Here is a 22,322-nt window from a genome sequence, read left to right as displayed (position 1 = left end):
GACATATCATTATCGACACCGAAAGGATCAATATTAGTTAGTTCAGACTTGCTAGGAGTATGTGTATCAGACGAAAGAGAGAAAAATGGTATGTGCTCAAGAAACACAACATGACGAGAAACATACAATTTTTTACTTAAAGGATCATAACAACGATAACCCTTTTGACCATCCCCATAACCAAGAAAAACACATATGATAGAACGAGGAGACAATTTATTTCGTTCTACTTGTGGGAGAAGAACAAAACAAGTAGAACCAAATACCTTCAAAGAAGAATAATCAGGACTATAACCATACAATTTTTCAAAGGGAGACAAACCTGAGGTGACTGACGACGGAATTCTATTAATAGCATGGACAGAAGTGCGAATTGCTTCACCCCAAAATTCAGTCGGAACAGAAGCAGACAACAAAAGAGAACGAGCAGTTTCAACAATATGACGATGTTTTCTTTCAGCAACGCCATTTTGTTGAGGAGTATCAGTACAAGAAGTCTGGTGAATTGTACCATCATAAGCAAGCAACTCAGAGAATTTATTAGAAGTATATTCACCACCTTGATCACAACGAAAACACTTTATAACAGCATTATGTTGAGTTTTAACCATAGCACGAAACATATGATAAATGTCAAAAAACTCAGAACGATTTTTCATTAGATAAACCCAACAATAACGAGTATAATCATCGATAAATGAGACATAATATCGAGATCCACCTTTGGTAAGAACCGGTGATGGACCCCATACATCAGAATGAACTAAGTCAAAAGGTGCTTTGGACACAGAAGCACTTTTATTAAATGGCAAAGCAGAAAATTTAGCAAGTTTGCAACCGCAACAATCAGAAATATCACTAATTTGCAATTTTCCTAAAGCTCCAGTAGAGGCCAAGTATTTTAATCTAGATGCAGAAACATGACCAAGACGAGAATGCCACAAATAAAAGTTAGAGGATGATAAACTTAATCGAAAAGATGATAAATCAGTGGAAGTAGAAGTTGAGGCTGCAGTATCTGGAACTCTTAGCTCATCCAGAACATAAAGTCCCCCATGTCTACGACCTTTCCCAATCAACCTCCCTGAATGTGGATCCTGCACATGACAATGAGTAGAAGAAAACATAACAGAGTATCCAGAATCACACAACTGACTAACAGAAGCAAGACTCAAAGTGAGATTAGGAATATAATAAACATTGGGAAGAGACAAATTAGATGTGGACACTGACCCAATTCCTGCTAATGGCATAGGAGTGCCATCAGCAGTCATAACTGACATGGATGAAGTATGATTTAAAGACAAAAAAGACTTACGATCATATGACATATGATGTGATGCTCCAGAGTCAAGGATCCATATAGAAGAAATACTTGAACAATTAGAAGGAGTCAAACCTTTAATAGAGGAGACAGATGTTGCATGTGGCTGGGTGGCGAGAAATTTTTGGAACTGTTCAGCAAGATCAAACACTCTTGAAGTAGTCTCATATGGATATACATGATCAATACCAATGCCAACGGAAGAAGGGTCAGTCAAACGAGATATAGCCATATTATCAAACAATCAAATAAACCAACAAACAATTGCTTCAAATGTAGAAGTCCAACCAATCACCCCCAATGCCAAAACTCAACGGAGCCAACTAATAACAAATTCAATAAGCAATATGCAAACCAACCAATTAGGCTTGCTCCTCAATAGAAATATTGCAAAAGAATTGCTTAAGCATTCAAATAAGCCAACACTTACGTAACCTTCCTTCTAAACAATAACTAATTAAATCACAAATTGAAATAATCATGAAAAATCACAACCTAAAGATGTTAATCTCCTTTGAAATTGGCATCGACTTCAAAGCATCATTTTGACCAAAGTGTGCGATCCAATCCAATAGCAAGAGCAGAGAATATCAATTCAAGAAATCAATAAAAATAGCCAACAACAAATACACACTTTTATTTATCTTCAACAAATTGCTAATGGATTAACCAAGCTCTTTGATACCATGTTAACTATTGAGATTATTCAAAGAGAAAAGGAGGCTAGGGTTTTCCATTACAATAAACCAAAAAACATGAGGAACAAGAGTTACAATAGAGTATATAAATTAGGGATTATAAAAGACTAAACTACCCCTACAATAATATAATATAACTATTATTTAACAGTCCTCACAACTTTAGTTTAATTCGGATAATCTGATCTAATTTACGAATGAGATTAGTCGAGTATGTTGTGGCAAGTATTTGATGAGTTAAGTAATAAAATTAGTTTGATGATAAAATATACTCCTTCCTAGCTAGCTAGGTACTTGTACTGTAGTCCATGCATTTAATGTGGTCTGACAACAATATACTGAACATTAAATTGATTGCATGAAAATTCGATGCTACACAGTGTGAGGTACAGAGCTAACATGGACCCTTACACAGCAACATTTTGATGCAAAGTCTCTCTCTCGAGCTACTCAAACAGAAACTACAAAACGACGACGTACAACTAACTACGCATGGAAGATGAAAACAAGGGCGTCAAAATAGGAGTCACCTCAGTGGTCGTTTTCTACCTTCCTTCATTCATTCATCTTCTCAATACAAATACAAAGGGTTGTCATGCATGGCAGGTTTTTATACTGATTCAGATCTGACGGATGACAGTGAATACTATTCATTCATTCAATTGTGTCGTCCACGACATTGACGTGACACGTGTACTAATACTCTTGTAACGAGTATTGAATTGAATCATAACGTAATGATGAATAAATTATTTGAAGTAGTCTTTGTTTTGTGTTTTTCAGATTTAGTATGCATTATGCGTGTCTAGCTGTGTCTACCTACCTACCTATACCTACCTACTCTTACAGTTCTAGGCTCCTACCTATAGCTATACTCTACTCCTTCAAAAGTGATAAATGAGGTGAGGTAGTAAGGTTCAATGTTAACTTTACTTTACTCCATCGTCTCATTCTATATGACTACGGAGTACATGTACTAGTATTGATGTTTAAATTTGGATCAAGTGACTCATGTATATATGTACTCATCACAACCTTTTCTTAAGATAAGATGATTTTAATTTTAAGATGATTTTTTAATTTTTTATTTATATAAAATTTTGATATAATATCTAGATCATTCAATTAAGATCGTACAATTTAAAATTTAGGACCGCATGACTATTCCAATTTTTTAATTCATCGAAACTAAGTCCATTGATGCGTTCACTTTATTAGTATACTCTTTGTGATATTGTATGTGCTTATTTTTATCTTTAACTCTTTTCTTCTTCTAATTTGAATCAATTCAAGCAAATTAGAAACAAAAAAGGGTATAAATTAAAGAGATATAGAAGAATGTTTAGTACATTTATCATGTAGCGATGCATTAACTTTTATAATAAATGCAAAATAGAAGATATACAGTCGAGAGTGATACATGCATGCTTGTGAGACTTGTGACTTAATTCGTAGCCTTGTATAAGTTTATCAGTCTAGGTAGTCGTAAAAACGAGTTGATTCGCACCAAGACTTATTTTCATGGTAGACTCGCTCTGACTCGGGTAAATTTGCATGTACTCAGATAGAATAGGATAAACCTTTGAGTGTAAGGTGATTTTACGAGTTCAATGTTATTTATGAAAACAAAACCGAAAAGTATGTTAAATATTTCTTTTTTACTCATGTTCGCACCACATGCTTTATCTCTATTCTTTGTTTTTATTTTTATTTTTGTGTTGTTCTTTCAAGCATGCTCTATTTTTGTTTCATTTTGTTGTTGCTTTATGCATTGTTTTTATTTGTGCTCTGTTTTTGTTTCATTCTGGTTGTTTTTCACTATAAGATTTTATTATGGAGTTTGAAATTGAAATTGTTAATTATGTTAATTAGTATTTTGTTATGTATATGTATCATGTACACGAATTTTTGAAGTAATTTTTTATTTTTCATAAACACATATGAGTTCATAAGTCAAGTCTATGTGTTGAGTCTACGGATCTAGAATGGAAGGTGTGCAATTTATAAGTATTAAAAAAATATATAAAATTTTTGTCAAAATAAATATGTATACAAAAATTAAATGACTGTGTATTTGACATCCAAATTTTAATTTAAAATATATAATTTTTGTTTTTTATACACAGATACACAAAAGAGTTTAACAAAAAAAACTCACAAATATAGAGAATTATATCTCACACGAATTCAGAGAATTACATCTCTTACGAATTTGAAGTTGCACTGAAATATCAAATGTCTTTGTAATTGGAACTTTTATTATTTGAGTTGTAATTACTTTATAAAGATTTATTTTCTTAGTTCTTAATTAGCATCTTCTTTAATTTTTTTCTTAATTTTATTTTTTACATTTAATTTTTAATATCAATTAAGCTAGCATTTCATGTGAGACACTTGTTTCCTTTAAAGGGTTTGTTCTCTACCTCCTTCAGTTACTACTACTATTTTGACTCATATGTGTGATCCCCCAAAAATTACGTATTCCTAGTATACCTATGCTATTCAATTGTTCTGAACCTATATATGATTTCAAACCCCTTTTTTCTTTGGTAAATAATAATAGTACTTTCCTCTGTTTTGTGTACTAGTATATTTTTAAGATGGGTAAATAGGGTTTTACCCCCTGCAAAATAGGTCAGTTTTGCGTTACCCCCTGCAATTTTTTTTTTTGTGATTACCCCTCTATAAAATGAAGATTCCATCATTTATCCCCCTCAGTCGACAACATGGATGTTGACTGGACAAAATTGATGACGTGGGATGCATGTGTGGCTTTTCATTCATTTTTTATTAAAGTTTATGTGCCAAGTAGATAAATAACTTAATATAATTATTAATTTTTCAAAAAGAAAAAGAAATTAAAAAAAATTGTTAATAGAATTTATTTATAAACATTCTTGTTCTTCTTTTTCTCGGTGTAATCACAAATCAAATCCCACACAATCAACAAAATCTTCTTACCCAAATTTCTCTCAAATTTCACATCTTATTAACAACCCTAAATTATTTATCTTCTATAATCACAACTATACGATACAAAACTAAGCCAAAGTAACAAAAAATTTAAACTTTCCAAAACTCTTCAATTCTTGGATAAAGGTTTGAGTTATTAATTTAAGTTTAATGAATATTTTCCAGATCTACAGTTTGATGAACTTTTTTGTGTTAACAAGGAATATTTTCCAGAACTTTAAGTTTAATGAATATTTTCCAGATCTGAAAACAAAAATCAAAGGTGACGATGAAGGTTTCTGTGGGTTTCGGCGAAGGTGACGATGAAGGCTTATGTTGGTTTCGTTCAAGATGACAGGTTTAGATGATTTGGGTTTGAGTGATGAAGATTTGGGTTTGAAGATGATGAATAAATAAGTGATGAAGATTTAGGTGTTGAGTATATTGGTGTGTCGTTGATTGATTTTCTTTTCCTAGAGAGGGGATAACTTTTGTTGTTGTTGATTTTTTTGGAGAGAAGGATGAAATTATAGCAATATTGAAGAAGATGAACCTTCAACCCCAATTACTATCGTTTTTTTCTCTTTTTTTTTCAGTTTTTTTTTAATTAAAAAAATAATAATTATACATTCATTAATGAATTGACAATAAAAAAATAAATATAAAATAAATTAATTCCACTTGTACGTGCCACGTCATCTATTTTGTCCAGTCAGCATCCATGTTATCGACTGAGGGGGGTAAATGATGGAATCTTCATTTTACAGGGGGTAATCAAAAAAAAAAAAATTTGCAGGGGGTAACGTAAACCTGACCTATTTTGCAGGGGGTAAAACCCTATTTACCCTTTTAAGATTTTTTATTTTTATTTTTCAAGTTCAATACTCTTTGATTTACGACATTCACACACATCTTATATATCAACCACTTGAGTAATATTCAATAATTTTAAGATTGTTTTATTAGAGACATTAATTTGTAGAGATTTGAGTTTAAATTCGAAATTATTCACTTCTCTACACTTAAAAGTGTATTAATCAAACAATTGGACTAATTAATTTTTTTTGTTTGTTAGATGCAAGTATAATTAACAAAAGAATATAGTTAATCTAAGCTTTGAAATGTAAATATGATTGATAAATAAAAATAAATATTTCCTAAAAAGCAAATATTTAAAAAAGGGCTAAATATTTATTTTGGTGAGGAAGTGGGTGTTAGCTTTTTTAAATAAATTAATTATATGGAAACAAAAAAAAAATAGTTAATCAAATTAATAAAAGTTGAAGTGAAAGGGAGGGGTCCTAGTAGTACAAAACACTGCCAAATTGAAACACTTGCATGGCAAGTTTTCAAAAGTGAAAAAGTAGACTATGAAAATGAGACTACGTCAAAAAAGATATGAAACAAAATGTTCCCAACTTTTTTTTCCGCGCAATTACTTTTTCTTTTTTCCTCCCCCTCTTTTCCTTAGGATGAAATAATATAAAAACAATGATTTACATTATATATTTAGTTTATTTTTATATATTATCAATCATAATATTAATAGTATGATGATGAATATATATATGTACAACTTGATGATTGGCTTTGTTGATTTTTAGCTCATTATTACTAAGGCCAACTTTCATTTTCCAAATGGATGAAGACCGAATATAGAATGTTCAACATAATCAATCATTATATTTACATATTTTTAATAATATAATATATGTACCCAAAAAAAATGATGTGATGACTTTGTTGTAAAGAAGTAAGGAAACAAGAAATCTATTTATATGTGTGTTCAAAGTTTTGAGTGTGTCCATCTCTGTCTATGGAAACTTAGAGGAGTGTCAACAACTTTCCTTTTAAGTAAACAAATTTTACAATTTTTTTTTTTGAAATTTGCATGCATATCTAAAAATAGATTCCTTAAATCACGAGTTGTGGGACTTGCATAAAGAGATTAATTAAAGTTTGGAATAATTAACTTACCAAAACTAGATGCTTTAATATGTTACAACTTCTTTGGTACTGCTTGAAACTTAAATACTACTGTTCTAAACTAAAAAGTAGGAGAACCCGAGTTAGATAGTTGGTGGGAATAATTTTACAACAGATTTGACTTACTTTGTAGCCGAATTCTAGATTACTGAGTCCCTTTTTCATGGGAAACAGATGGTTAATACAAAAAAAAAAAAAAAAAGAGTAGGGAAACTTAAGAATACTTAGGGTCCGTTTGGCCCAGTTTTTTTTAAGCTTATGCAATATAAATTAAGTTTTATGATATTTTATAAGTTCACACTGGTGAAAATTGTAATTTTATAAGCTATTTTATCATAAAGTACCTTGACAAACTTATAATAATATATAAAAATTGCATAAGTTGTTTGCATAAACTCTAAATAATAGGAAAAAAAGTCAGGCCAAACGATACCAGGTATCCTTTGCGCGCAACTGTATACACTAATCTCTCAAGTCTTATATGGGACACAAATGGACGGAAAACTCTCCCTAAGACTTTTAACGATGTTGCATATCCAAGTTAAGGGTCCGACCCAAGATCTTGGTCAAGCTAAAAGTGGATGTGAAAGATTATCAAAAAGCAGTTTTGCTTCAATAAGTGGGATATTATATCTTCATAATGGAATTGATGTATGTTTCTGGAATATCAAGTGAAAAGAATTAACCATTACAATCCCCAACCGAAAACAAGGTGATATTGTGGCAATGGAATGAAAGCAACAAACAAACTACTCTCATCCCTCCCCTCTTACCCGTAAAATTACAAACATCCAAACAAGAATGCCATTATAATGGAATGAAACTAAATTGATGATAACAAAAAGCTACATCTGAGAAGAAGCACACAATAGATCCGAGAAGAAGAACAAAAACCAATGTTTTATTAAATTAATTAATAAGTAATTTATTTAAAATACTATATTACTTAGTGGCAGCTTGGGCAGCAGGTAAATATGAAATGATAGTTGCTATTTTGTGGAGGCTCAAACCACCAGTAAATTCTTTCATTTTCTTTTTCGGTGGTTTGAGATGCTGCAAAATTTTCCAACGTTCATTTTATTGATGGATTGAGGGTGCCAGTAAATTGGTATTTTTTTAGTATTTATTGGCGGTTTTGACTATTTATTGACGGTTTTTGGCCTTCAATAAATCATTTTTTTCTTTTAATGGAAATTAAAAATATTTAAAATTTTAAAAATATTTAAAAATTTAAAAATTGTTTTAAAAATAAATGACATTTTTTTTGGTTATACATAGTTTATAAAATAATTTCGTTATAAAAAGATAGTTTACAAATTTCTTATGAACTATTTTTCTAATATTATTTTTTAAATTTTACAAACTATTTTTAAAAAAAATTATTATACTTTTAAAAAAAATTACATTTTTTTAAAACAAATACTTTTATTTTATGAACATTTTTATTTCATTTTTTTAAATTTTTAAAATGTCTCATATGCAGTTAAGGCATACGCTAGTTTTTGGAAGACTCCCCTTTTTAGAGGGCTATGTTTTTATATAGAAAAAAAATTATTTTAAAAATGCCTCATGCAATTTTTAGTCAAAAAAGTTAACGAGAGGCTAGCAAATGCAGAATGAGATAAACTTGGGAGGCCAAAATCGTGCAATTGAAACTTGGGGAGTCAATATCGAGCCATTGTGAAATTTATGGGGCTGAAATAATGAAGCTATTCTAACTTGGAGGCTAAAATAATTATAAAACTTAGAGGGTTAAAACTACATTTAAGCCTTGTTTAAATTACACTTATTTTCCTTTTATTGATTGATACAATTTTAAAGTAGATACAAGTACATTAGGTTACCTCACCTTTATATATGTTTATTTTTATTAATTTTGTTAGATATAATATTAGTGGGGTTAAGTTATTGAGCTTATGTTTCCAAGTTAGTAGTTTAGTTATTCTAGGTCTACTATATATTTTCTTTGTAATCCTTATTCTGTTAAGTTATGCAATGTTAATGATATTCTACCAAAACCCTGATAGCTTTCTACCAATCGTTAGTTGGTTCAGTGGTGATTGGCGCTGAACTTGGTAGGGAGGGCCGCAGTTCGATCACCGCAACTGCAATCGGGAGGGGGCTGGAACCACTTGATGCCAGAACTGATCCCCGAACCAGATTAAACTGATGGTGAAAAAAAACCCTAATAGCTTTCTATTTTTCATTTTGGTATTTATATCATTAACATGCATGGTATCATAGTATGGTTCGATTCTCCTGGAATCACCAGTCATTTCCGCTGCCAAGTTAAAAAAAATGGGAATATTGTGTAATTGATTTGGTTTAATTACAAATTTGTTCTTTTGAAATTTTTTTATGGTTCTTTTGTTGGAAAGAAATCGGTTGATCGAGATACTTGTTTCAATGAAGTCGAAGGTGTGTTGTTCCTTACTTCATTGCCTCTAGTTTGCATCATACTATTCTAAGTAGGGGTGTTTATATCCGAACTAATCTAAAAGTAAAATCGCAAATCGAAAATCGTAAAAAAATCACATTTAGTTTGAATTGCACGGATCATTTTTCTTCTAAATCGCATGGTTTGAATTGGTTTGCGGTTTTCATTTCAGAAAACTGAACCAAACCACAATACTAAACTTAACTCTATCAACTAGTAGCAATCAACATATTACATAGTCCAACTTAGCAAGCACAACCCAAATTGAGTCCACAAAATAGTAGGTTGTCAAAGCATATCATTTCATACGATCCAGAACTTTACTGTTGGTATTAAAAATAAGTTTTTATGTATATGCAATTTTTGTATATGTATATTATATCATGTAAACAATTAAATAAATTAAAATTTCATATGTTTATTTTGTAACAAGTTGGTAATATTATCATATTTTTTATATCGCGATAAATCGCAAAACCGAACCAACTATTATTTAATTGGCTAAAGAAAAAAACACAACATCGGTATTGGTATGTTGGCTTTCTTGAATTCCTTTTGTGAATTGTGTGTGGTGTCTCTGTTGTGCACAAATAGTAACAGAAGGTAATAATAACGAAATTGCAAACAATAAGAACACAAGAAGTTTGATAACGGAGTTCCCCTTAGGTACGTCTCCGGCTGCAGAATTCGCTACAGCTCGTTTCTATTAGATGAAGGAATGAACCATACTCAACAGTCTCTATTTTGTTGCCTATGTACATGTTTTTTTGGTTGGCAACGAAGCTAACATGTGTTTTCTAGTTATTTTGGTTTTGGTTCTCTCAGCTTGGTTTGGTTTGATTGTTTGTGTTAGTTATTTTGCATCGATTTATCAATTTGTTATGGTTTCATTTCGTTCGATTTCATCCGATTCAGTTTGATTTGGTTTTGTTTGGTTTTTTAAACGGTTTAGAACTCCAATCACTAGATCGAGTTTATATAGTTGAGAATCAACGGACAATGATTTGACAATTCTCGCGGGAGAACCCACAAAGAAGGCATACCACACAACTCCAGCCACTCAAAAAAAAAAAAAAAGTTTTTTGTTAGCTTGCTATCAACTACTATATCATTTACAAACTATAATTGTAATGACTGAGGTATTTGTTTGGTAGCAGTATATACGTAGACCAATTTTAATTTAATAATATTGGTACAATGATATCTCTTTTTGTTTTTTATTGCTGGGAAAATTATTATATCCCACTGTGCTATCTAAATATTGATAACTCCATGCATTCGTGCATAAGCAAAAGGAAAGCATATAAAGTAGAAAAAAAAATTAAAAGCTAAAGCTACACCTCCTTTTCTTTTTCTCCTAAATTTTAACATCGTGTTCTTTCGTTTCTTTTCATATATACTCTTTTAAACGGTGATGGAACTAGAAAGAAATAATCAAGTGGGCTGTAAAATAAAATTTATAACTTAAATTTGCAAATTATATTGTATACCAAAAATTTAACTTGGAATAAATACATACTTAGATTATAAAAAATTACACTACATGACTCATGGCTAGGTGTATGCTTTAAGGTGGCGCTTGTTGATAAAGGGTGGATGTTTAATGTTAGCACATGTGTTTTGTGTGGCTAGGTGTATGCTTTTAGGTCGTGCTTGTTGATAAATATAGCATATTAAAAAAAAAACAGTAAAAAATGCAGAATTTTGTTTTTAAAAATATTTAAAATAAAGTTTGCCACGGTTAGTGAAATTGCAAAGTCTTAATTAAGGTTAGCCACCGTTCGGTGGCGGAACCGTGAAAAATTTACTGGGTGGGCCGCTAAAAAATTTATGGCTTATAATTTATAAGTTTGTATTGAAAAAAAAATTGGTAACATTTTTTCATGAGCTTATAGCTTACTAGTTTAAATATAGTTTACAAACTAATATTTTCACTTGCACTTGAACTATAATATGCGTACCGAATGACTTATAATCATCAATAATAAACTCTAAACTAATATTTTCATTAATATTTGTACTAATATATATACAAAATAAATTAAAATAATTAATAATACACTTAAACAAATACTCTATACTTATAAAAATATTATTTTTTGAGAGTGGGGGTGGGTCGTGGTCCACCTCAGCCACCCCTAGTTCCGCTGCTGCCACCGCTTAAACCATAATCAAAATAAGTTTTTTGAAAAGGTCCACAATAATGTTATAGCCACGGTTTAACTATGGCTAGAGGAGACATTAATGTGGCTATCAAAATGTTACCCCACTATAAATAGGCGTTGCAAAAATCTTATTTAACCGTGGCTAAATTTCACAAAACCCAAATAAGTCACATTCAACATTTACGTGATAAACATTATTAGCCACGGGTATATCATATGACCGTGGCTAAAGAGTAAAATTTTTTCAGTATTGATATATATAAAATATGGGCTCTTATTTGGCGGCTATTTAACGGCAATGAGATTTGTTTTAATAAAAGAAATTACGGTGGTGATGACCACCACTAGCTTTTTTGAGTTCAAATTAAAAAATATATTGATTCGTAAGAACTTGTTGACTACTTTCTCCATCCCAAATTATAAAGGAAAAACAAAAATTACATTTATTAAAAAAAAGTAAAACATGATAATTTAAAATATGTTTTTGTGAGTTTTCTTGAAAAAACAATTCTTGAAAATATTTTTTCCCTTATAATTTGGACCGAGGGAGTACTAAATATACTTTTCTATGGTATGTAGCTAGAAATAATTGAAATTTTTGGAGGTTTGATAAGATTATAATTTGAGAAAAGATTTAATATAAATAAATATTCTAGAATTATGGATTCATCAAAAGAATATGTCTTTTGTTATGAAAAATCTATTTTAAAAACAAATTTAATGGTGATTTATCTCCTATGGGTCTTGTTAATTAACATGTATCCTAAGAGCACATGTTAAGCTATCCCAACATAGAAACTCAACATTTAATGATATAAGAAATTTAATGTTTCAAAAAATAAAATGCACAAATTAACAATTAATAATTTTTATTTTTGTTTTCGTAAGGACACATGTTAACATTCTCTTTTTCCTATTCTCATGGTTTACTATTTATTGTTAGAGTCCTTTATGAACAATATGATCTATCTTCTATTCTCACAGCTTACCATATTGTTAGAGTCTTTGACCCAATATCACCTCAAGCCCCCTTGACGATTCTCATGTTTCATCTCCTAATCATTCGATCGACGTCTTAATTAGTTTTTCTTTTAATGACAAATAGATATAATATATATTAGGGGTAAAAAAAAAGTCAAAATACAAATTAACCAAGAGTACTAGTAAATAGTAACCACCACAGGCACCTAGAGTAACCACCAAAATGAACAGAAGAGGAAAAACTAAACTACTAGAGAACACCCCAAAAAATACCACTTAATTAGAACCTGGAAAACTCAGACACCACATCACATCCTCACATAACCTTATCGGACTAGCACAAGAGAGGTTGCTCCTCTCACTCGTAGAAAGAAATGGGCTACCAGGATTTTTACTTAGAAACCAATTTCAGGAGGAGAGTTTCACCCTATCCACAAGAATTTCGGTCGTTGAAGACCTAGCTGAGAAAATAATATCATTACGGAAAGTTCAGATAAACCACACAACAACATGTCACACTACCATCGTACCTAACCGCCCCCGACGGCTGACCCCATCCCAAAGAAGCTCTCAATGACTTGCACTACACTATTAGGGGACACAAACTCGATCCTTAAAAATATGATACCAAACCGAAGATATCCTCTTCTAGGAAACAGGTCATCAAATGACTCTTCAACCACCCCGAAAAACACACACGAAGTCTCACTAGTTCCTACCAACACTCTCCTCCGAGTTGGAATCCTATCCCGGAGGAGTTGCCAAGAAAAGACGGCAACTTTCATTGTGGCCCAAGAAACCCAAATCCTTCCAAGATATTCCATGTTGTCTCCCTTAAGCGTCGTTTGAGGTCTAGCCCTCTTGTCAAGAACCAAGTAAGCTAATTTAACTGAAAACACTGACCTGAATTGGGAACAATCAGCACCCTTGACTGCATGTAAAGTCAGTGAATTTAAAACTGTTGGATTCAGATCGGACGGCTTGTATTTAAAGATCAGAATTATTATATTTAAACTGCATTTAAATCTAAATCGTTTGATTTCAATCAGACGACTGTGATGCACTGACTATATCCAAGTCCCTGAAAACACGCTACTCAGATCATGTCTCCCACACTACTCATCCTTGGTATTCGAGAGACGAACCTGTCTCAAACACTCAATCATATTTCTTTGCCAAATATAGTTTTATACTTATCCAAACTCTATTTGTCAATTTCAACTTCACCTCTCGATCCTTTATTGATATTTAGAAATTGAATAACTATAAACTTATGATAACATACTTAAAAATGCAATTAGATTAATTGAATTAGATATTGTTTGGAAATTTATAAATTCCATCATTAAAAGATTAAAGAATTGAAATTCGATATTATTTTGGTCCACCAAACATGTTACAAAATATAAAATTGTTCAATCCTATAAAATTTGTCATGTGTTGTCCAATAATTATCTATTGCAGATCAAACGGATCTCGACGGTGTGTTTGATTGGAGTGAGTTATGAAGAGAGAATAAAGAGAGGAAACAAAGTCACTTATCTCATTTAGTTTACGAAAAGAAGAGCGAAGGGATTCTAAAAAGTTAGGATCATTTCAATTTTTCCGTTTCTTCTTTTCATTACTATATAATTTTGATTTGATAGGTTTTAGAATTTATATTAAATATTTGGACCAATTAAATATCAAAGCATTGCATTTATATTCACAAAACTTTTGTTTTGTCAAGTAGCTTAGTGTCTAGAAATTCATACTTAAGGTAGATAAGTGGGAATCTGGGATGACCAAGGTTCAAACTTCGGCTCCCTGTATGTTAAATGCAATGTTCCTACCAACTGAATTAAGCTTATGGAACATATTCGCAAAATTTTAGTAATGACAAACATAAAAAGATAAATAAATGGAGAAGATCTTGATTCGATTCTAACATTCTAACATAATGTATAATACTCTTTTTTTCCTTCCTGAATTACCCTTACTCCCAAAGATTTTATTCTTGTTGTTACTCTCAAAACTTTGTTGTCTCTACGACTCATTTCTATCTACCTCACTCCTTGCTACTCGTCACTGAATGGAGGTCGAAGGACTGTTCATAAACAAGTAATACCTTATTTTTAAATACAAATTAAGTTATAATTATATATATCTTTTGCTACCTACACAAAATAAAAATAAAATAAAGTTGTAATTTACTTGTTTACCCATTGAGTAAAACAATTTTGTTTCTAACTTTTCATTTTAAAAATATCACACAATTAATATCATTTTCCCTAGAGATTGTTGAATTCTGATAAAATGTCTGGTATACCTCATTGTTTTACTGAATTTTCTCTTTATACTTCTGATACCTCATTTTTATATTTAATATACTACTCTATCCTTAATTATAAGCAAAAATTTGTTTTCCAGATTTATTGAATAATTAATGTATCTGACCAGATTTATCAGTTATTAAATGAATCTGAAAAGTTGATTTTTGCTTATAATTAATGATGGAGGGAGTAATATATTCGCCATTAAAAATATCACACAGTTAATATCATTGCCCTTTATTTTATTTTTTTTGAACAATATTTCCCTTTATTTTATACCTTGACTAGGTTAGTATTCTTTTTCTACACTTTACTCAAAATTTTCAATCTTTTCCCAAAGTCCATATTTATTCTCAAATTCTCTCTTTTGTTCCTAAAGTGTAAAGTATGCATATATGCTTGGGGTTAAATATATAGGATTTGGTGGAAAACATCTAAATATATTTCATAAACATAAAGTGCTCCATTACAATTACCAAGGATCACTTCATACTTTAACATACCTAAAGCTCACCCTTTCTCTCATGTCTCTTTCTCTCACTCTCTCTCTCTCTCTTTGATTGCAAAACATTACAAATCAATTAGATTTCAAATATTTACCAAAGAAAATATAATATGTTGATTTGGATCTAACACAAAGAACTCTGATAGGAAGGCCATGCTTTTTTTTTCCCTACCCCCCTTCTCCTTTTGTTGCTTTCTGTCTTTCTTGTCACTTTGTGTTTCTTTTTTTTAAGCTCTCCTTTTACTTTTCTTTCTTTTCTTCTTTTAGCTTTCTCTTTCTCTGATTTTCTCAGCAGGTTCCATTGCTCTCTAACTCTTTCAGTTTTAGAGACATATGTAATAGTAAATAATGAATAATATATTTGTAGAAGCTTGGAGAGATTTCAAAGAGAAGGTTGTCCTAATGTGAATTCCAAATCCAAATTAGGTTTCTTGGGGCTTGATCCAGATAAGTTTGTGGATGAACTTCCATCTGATATTCTCTCATAGCTTAGACACTTTGGATCCATTTCCTTCTGAATAAAAAACAAATAAAAATAATTAAGTACCAAAAATCAGAATAAATATTTTTGTTTAAAACAAATGATATATTAATGACTATTTTACAACTGTTCCCTAAACTTTTTTAACTGTTTGTTGAGATTACAATATATATAAAGTTTTTATCCATATTACTGAGCTGACATCTCACGGACAATTATTTTATTTATAAAAAAAAAACGTACAATATAATATATTACAAAGGAGCAAGACACAATTCTAGCATCTTAATTTTCTACAACCACTTCACCGTGCAAACAGAACTATAGTTTACTACATTATGCAGCGGAAGAAAAGAGAGGATCCAAATCTCATAACTCATAGTAAAGGCAATGAGTCCTAAGAAAAATTATTGTGTTATGATGAGAATATATTTGAAGAGATAAAAGAGGAAAATAAATTACTGAGTATAATGGGGAGTATAGTATTGTGTATATTTTATGGGAATCAAAGGACATTTGACTCAGAAATAATTACAGAATATTTATATGAATGAATGAGGAAAAAGAAACTTGAGATGGGTCACACCTAAAAGCCTGCCAAGTGCTATAGAACTTGCATGCTCATGTGCTATATCTTCCAATTATTTTTGTGTGTGACATTATTTATACCATTGAATTCATGCAGCCGTGTGTGTACGTATGTATTTATTAATAGTTTATATACTAGTACTATTTATTTTTTTGACTCAACTATATATATTAAATATGTCCCCATGAGTTGGTATAGGGACATCAGACACTCAACTTATTCATATTTAAGGTGAAATTTCTAACCACTATGCTACTAGACAAAAAAAAAACTAGTATATTAAAAATCAGAGTCTAAATACTATAGATTATTGAGTCAAATGAGGCAGGTTTAATAGGGTTCTATTATATAGTCATTTTCAATATGGTCAATTAATAACTCTAAACTCTAGAGGAACCTTTTTTACATCACAAATCGTTTTTAACCTTTTGTAATTTGGTAAATATGAAAAGGACTAGTCTAACCATATGAATTTGTGAAGGACAAAGCAGCTTTATGCAAAGCCTCTTTTTTTTCTTTCATCACTACACTATATAATAATGTGCATGGCAAAATGAAAAAAATGAAACGTATTTCCTTTTCTTCTAAAAAATTCCTTTCATGCATTCTAAACATATACTTTGAAATTTGTGTATAAACTTTTTTGAAACAAAAGGTTTAACCTTTGGAATATAAAGAGGAATATATATTACCTCAAGAGATTGCATGTTTCCAATAGAATCAATCTTTGGTTTACCATGTAACCAAGCTTCCCTATTACAACCAAACACAAAAGAGAGAATATTTCTCATTAAAAAGAAGCAATGTAAGAGAAAAGCTAAACTTAGGGAATTAATAAATTCATCTTTAATTTTACCATCTAACTTATATGCCCTTTTACTTATTCTCAAGATATATTGAACTAAAGTTGATGCCATATTCCAATTGTTATCATGTTTATTCCATTTTTACTATGACTATGTACATGGGTGTATAAAAAAGTAAGAGTATTGAAGAAAGTTTCATAGGGAATATTTGCTTTGGTTTCAAGATTTCTAATTAAGGGTCAACAAGGGCTTAACTTTGACACTAAGTTTCTCAATTTTTGGGCCCCATATAATAGCCTAATGTTTGAACCCCACAAAATCCTAAGGAAAGAGATATCTCCAATTTTTTTAAGGAGGATATTTGGAAAATATCAAAATACTAATACTTCTTTGAAGAGTAGAATTGTGTGTGTTACTTTTTTACTTTTTTTTCAACCACTAAAAGATAGTATTTATTATTATTACACCATCATGGTTTTTGGATGCTCATGGTTTGTGGACAGACAAAACAAAGTAATCTGAAATGATTTATTCTTTTTGTGATTTTTTGAGCCTAACCATGTTTGCATGTGAGGTTGTGTGAGAGAACAAGAGAGAGGAAAGAAAAGAACAAAGAAATGTGTTAATGAATAAGACATGCATGAATTCCTTTATTTATATTAGTATTTTCTATCATATGACTTGCAAAACATAGTACAAAATATAAATAATTTTAAAATGAAACAATTAAGAAAGTCATTATATGTACAATACTTAATCAAAATGACAACAAAAAAATCCCACTTGTTAGGTGAATTAATGTGTTGCCAATGTATATAATTTAAAACATGTTCCATGATTTAAATATGTTTTGGAGACATAGCATGATTCGCTACAACCATAATGTGATGCTACAACAATAAAAATCGTTAGATTTAAAGAGAGAAACTTAAGTTATACTTTCTCTTTCTTAATCGAATGGTTCTTACAACTGCAACACCATATTACAGCTATAGAGAATTCAAACACATGACAGTATTTCACACATTTGTTTGACGTCATTTTTTCTTAGATTCGTGCGTGAGCGCACGCGATCTTTACTAGTAAAACAAAAATAAAATAGATTATAGATATATATAATAACTAGAGGTACAAGCATTACCTAGAAGAGTTGCTCCATAGACCATAACATTCCTTATCTTGATTAACACTTGATCTTCCTTGCTGTTTAATGGATAAATCAGATGATCTTCTTGAAGAGTTGATGTCAAACATTATGTCATCAGAATTATCTCCAGATGATCCATTATCATATACATCTGATTGCCCTAAACATGGATTAAGAGAAAAGGAAGTTAATTAGCTCTTAATATGTAAAAAATTCCTGGCTTAATCTTCCAAGATACTTGATGAAAATTTACACTAACCTGATGTAGCTCCAACTCTATCTGTAGTTTTCACCGTTCGATACATCTGGATTTAAAATCCATAGGATAAAATATATTAGAAAAATTGAAAAAAAAAATGATACTATTAGTAATACATGAAAGTAGAAAATGAACTGAAGCTTGTTTAGAGCTAGAATAAGAAATTAATGTCTTCCAAGGAAAGTTGTTACTTGTAAGTAGTATTAAATTGATATATGCAATAGAGTACAAGATCTAATACAAAAGCATTTATGGTTATGGTTAGTATATAATATATGCATATGCATGGAAGCCTGTGACTAACCATGGTTAAAGCTGCCAAGGTAAAGAAAGAGAAAAATAAAGAAGCCCATATCCCAGGAAGAGATCATTGAGAAATGATGGTGTTTGGTAAGTACATGCATAGTATAATACTACTACTATTAACTTATCAAAAAATATTCTTTTCTTTTTACCTCAAGTTATTTTCCTTATATGTTTACTCCCTTCCAAACAAAATTTATTTTTTAATTTCATTGTACAATTAATATATATGGTTTATATTATAAATCAGATATAAATCAGATAGATACAATAATTATACAATAACTTACAAAAATGAATTTTGTTTATATTTTATTACGAATGAAGTACGTTCCTTATTTTCTTGAGAAGGGTTGAAGTGATGAGTCGTCCAAAAGAGTTTGACAAAAAAGTCAAGGATTCAAACTTTGTCTACATCTTTTATAAGTAAAAATTGAACTCTTTACCCAATAATTTACGAAACTTATACAAACTGTACATCAATCACTTAGTATTAACATAACCATTCTAAACACTACTAATAGTAACATTTGTTTATAAGAAAATATGCATATAATGTATTATTTTTATTGTAAAAAATATACTATAATTATTTAATTTCATTAATGTCATGGACAGAACTATGAGGTTGTTTGTCTCGGCTTGGGGTGAGAGATTCATGGGGCTTTGTCCTACTTGTTTTCAGAAATCGATAAGTACTTTTTTATTTACACTTTCTCTTTCTAGATTTTTTATTCTTTTAACTTGAATGGTTCAATCTTCAAAGCAAAAAGCTGTTTATTAGGTTGCAGAAGAAGCAGAGAGAGGCAGCAGATCTAATAGAAAAAAGAAGCACAAAGTATTTGATTGAGATAACCCTTTCTAAGGAAACCATTGGAATTTGAAATTAATATACATCACTTAATTGCTTCCTCTAATGTATAATGTAGCCTATATGCTTAAACATCATTAAAATCCCAATCAGAATCGTACCATCTTCATTCTGACTCAAGAATTTAACAATGAAAAATTAACAATTACTACCATCCCTGTGATAAAATATAAGCAAAATTTATCTGTTTAGGTTTATTGCATAATTAATTTATCTGATTTATATTATAGACCAGATACATAAATTATACAATAAAATTGAAAAGATGAATTTTACTTATATTTTGTCACGGAGAAAGGACTATTAGCTCAAAGCTCAAACATTATTTAATTATTTGATTAAATAATTATTTATTCAAAAAGAACATTATTTAATTATAAACAAAATGCAATTAAGACTGAAAGATTAAGGTTACCTGTAAATGAGACTTAACATGTGCTAATGTAAGATCCTTAACATCCATTAGCTCAAGAACTGATTTTGGAGTAGCCCCTATAATATTGAAAGTATCATAGAAAAAAAAGATCAATTAGTTTGAGAAAAATCTAATTTATTATATTATTTTTTTATGATTAACTAAAAAAAAGGCAAAAATTCACTTTCATGTTTCACCCTTTTTCTTCTTTGTCTTGTTGAATTTTCATGTTAAAGAAAGTTTAAAAAAAAGGGTGTAAGCTAGAATTAAAAGGGGATTATGGAAAATTAACCAAAAAAATAATATAAAAATAAAAATTGATTTTTTGTTTAGAAATATGGAAATTGAAGATGAAGCATACTTTCATGGCCACCTAAGAGCTCAACAGCATGAACAAATCGAGCATGAAGTGTCGTTGTCCAACGCATCCTTGGAGCTCTCATGCTTCTTTTTGCTGGAAATCTTGACAAGAATCTTGACCTCATCAAAGCTTGAGATTGAAAAGGGCTTGAACTTGTGTTTGTGTTAGAAATAGAAGAAGGTGTAGTAGTATTAGTAGTAGTAGAACCATCTAAAACATGATTAAGATGATGATTAAGATTATGATTATGATTATGATTATGAAGTTGAGGAAATGACAAAGGAGGAGGGTTTTGATAAACAGGAATTCCTCTAATAGGTCTAAGAAAACCAAGTTCTTGACTTAAGCTTTGATGTTGTTGATTTTGTAGCTGGTGGTGTTGAAAGAGTGGTTGGGGGTGTTGAAAGTAATGATTTTGTTGAAAAGATTGAAAAGGGTTGTTTGCATTATGATTATTACTAACACTATTTTGAAAGTGATTATGATGAATGAGATTATTTGAAGAAGTGTTGTTGTTGTTGTGTGAATCTAAAGACCTTGTTGGATTTGAAAGAGAAAGGTCAAAAGAGTTATCATTTCTTGATGATGATAAAGAGTTTCTAGAATCTAAAGCTCTTTTCCAAAACCCCAAATCCATTTCTTCTTCTGTTGTTGTTCTTTTCCAATTTGTTGTTGTTGTTGGTTTTGTGTTTGGAGGACTAATTTGCAAAGATAAATCTGGTTGTGCTGGAAATAGCTCCATTTCTTTTCTTCTTTTTTTTGCTATCTACACCTCCACAAAAAAACAACAATTTTTTTTGTGCTTTTGATTTGGAATTGTATCAACAATTCTTTTTCTTGACTTGTGTGGAATGGAATATAATAATAATGATATGAAAAATTTGGATGGGTTGGAAAAAATTATATATAGAGACAGTTGGAAGGTTAGCTAGGTTAGAGACTGCAAGATGGGGGGTGTAATTAATAATTGATTGGATATTCTGAAGGTGTGTATTTTTGTGTGTGTGATGGAGTTTCTAGCATTCAATCAAGTTGATGGAGTAGTTGCAGAGGTGATGAGATTTAAGATTGAGAGAAAATTTCAGAGAGAGAGAGAAAGAAAGAGAAGAAATGACAAGGTATGTGAAGTGAATGGCTGTTTCTTTTGTGTGAAGTATATGTGAGAAAATGACACTTGAGTGACTATATGAGAGAGAGAGAGAGAGAGAGAGAGAGAGAGAGAGAGAGAAAGAGAGAGAGAGAGAGAGAGAGAGAGAGAGAGAGAGAGAGAGAGAGAGAGAGAGAGAGAGAGAGAGAGAGAGAGAGAGAGAGAGATGATGTGGGGGGTAGGGTACTATTAGAAAGAGAAAGGTAAAAAAAGAATGAAAAAAGGTAATGAAAAATAAATTAAGATAAGTAAGGGGAAAAAAAGAAAAAGAAAAGAAAAAGGTAAATAAGTTTAAAAAAAAATTATTCTTTTTTTAAAAAATAATATACTCTTTTTTCTCATCTGTTTTCTTTGGAATTAAAAAAGTAAAGTAGAATATTTCCTATAAATTAACTTTAACGTGTGCATTGTGACATTGTCCCTATACACAAAAAAATCTAACTTTTCTAACACACACACGCGTACACAGAACTTCCTTGTCACAATGAGACCTAATAAACTAGGGCTTTGTTTTTTGCAAAAAATAAATAATTTTAAAATGAAAATTTTGATTTTTTTTTTACGGTCACATGATTGAATGAAC

At 30.5% G+C, this 22,322-nt stretch overlaps 1 protein-coding gene across 1 annotated transcript; it reads right to left on the bottom strand.

Moving 5' to 3' along the window:
* Positions 1-15,274: 15,274 nt before the first annotated feature.
* LOC123909040 (probable transcription factor KAN2) lies at positions 15,275-21,754 on the bottom strand. The gene is made up of 6 exons (XM_045959817.1): positions 20,593-21,754; positions 20,232-20,308; positions 18,643-18,688; positions 18,378-18,543; positions 17,123-17,183; positions 15,275-15,874 (listed from the first exon to the last, which is right to left on the bottom strand). The coding sequence occupies exons 1-6, from the start codon at positions 21,332-21,334 to the stop codon at positions 15,743-15,745; spliced, it is 1,224 nt and encodes a 407-aa protein (XP_045815773.1). The 5' UTR covers positions 21,335-21,754; the 3' UTR covers positions 15,275-15,742.
* Positions 21,755-22,322: the final 568 nt, after the last annotated feature.

This window comes from Trifolium pratense, linkage group LG2, assembly GCF_020283565.1.
Source record: "Trifolium pratense cultivar HEN17-A07 linkage group LG2, ARS_RC_1.1, whole genome shotgun sequence".
NCBI lineage: Eukaryota > Viridiplantae > Streptophyta > Magnoliopsida > Fabales > Fabaceae > Trifolium > Trifolium pratense.
Note: the sequence above shows the minus strand (reverse complement) of the source record. Positions and strands in the feature narration are given on the sequence as shown.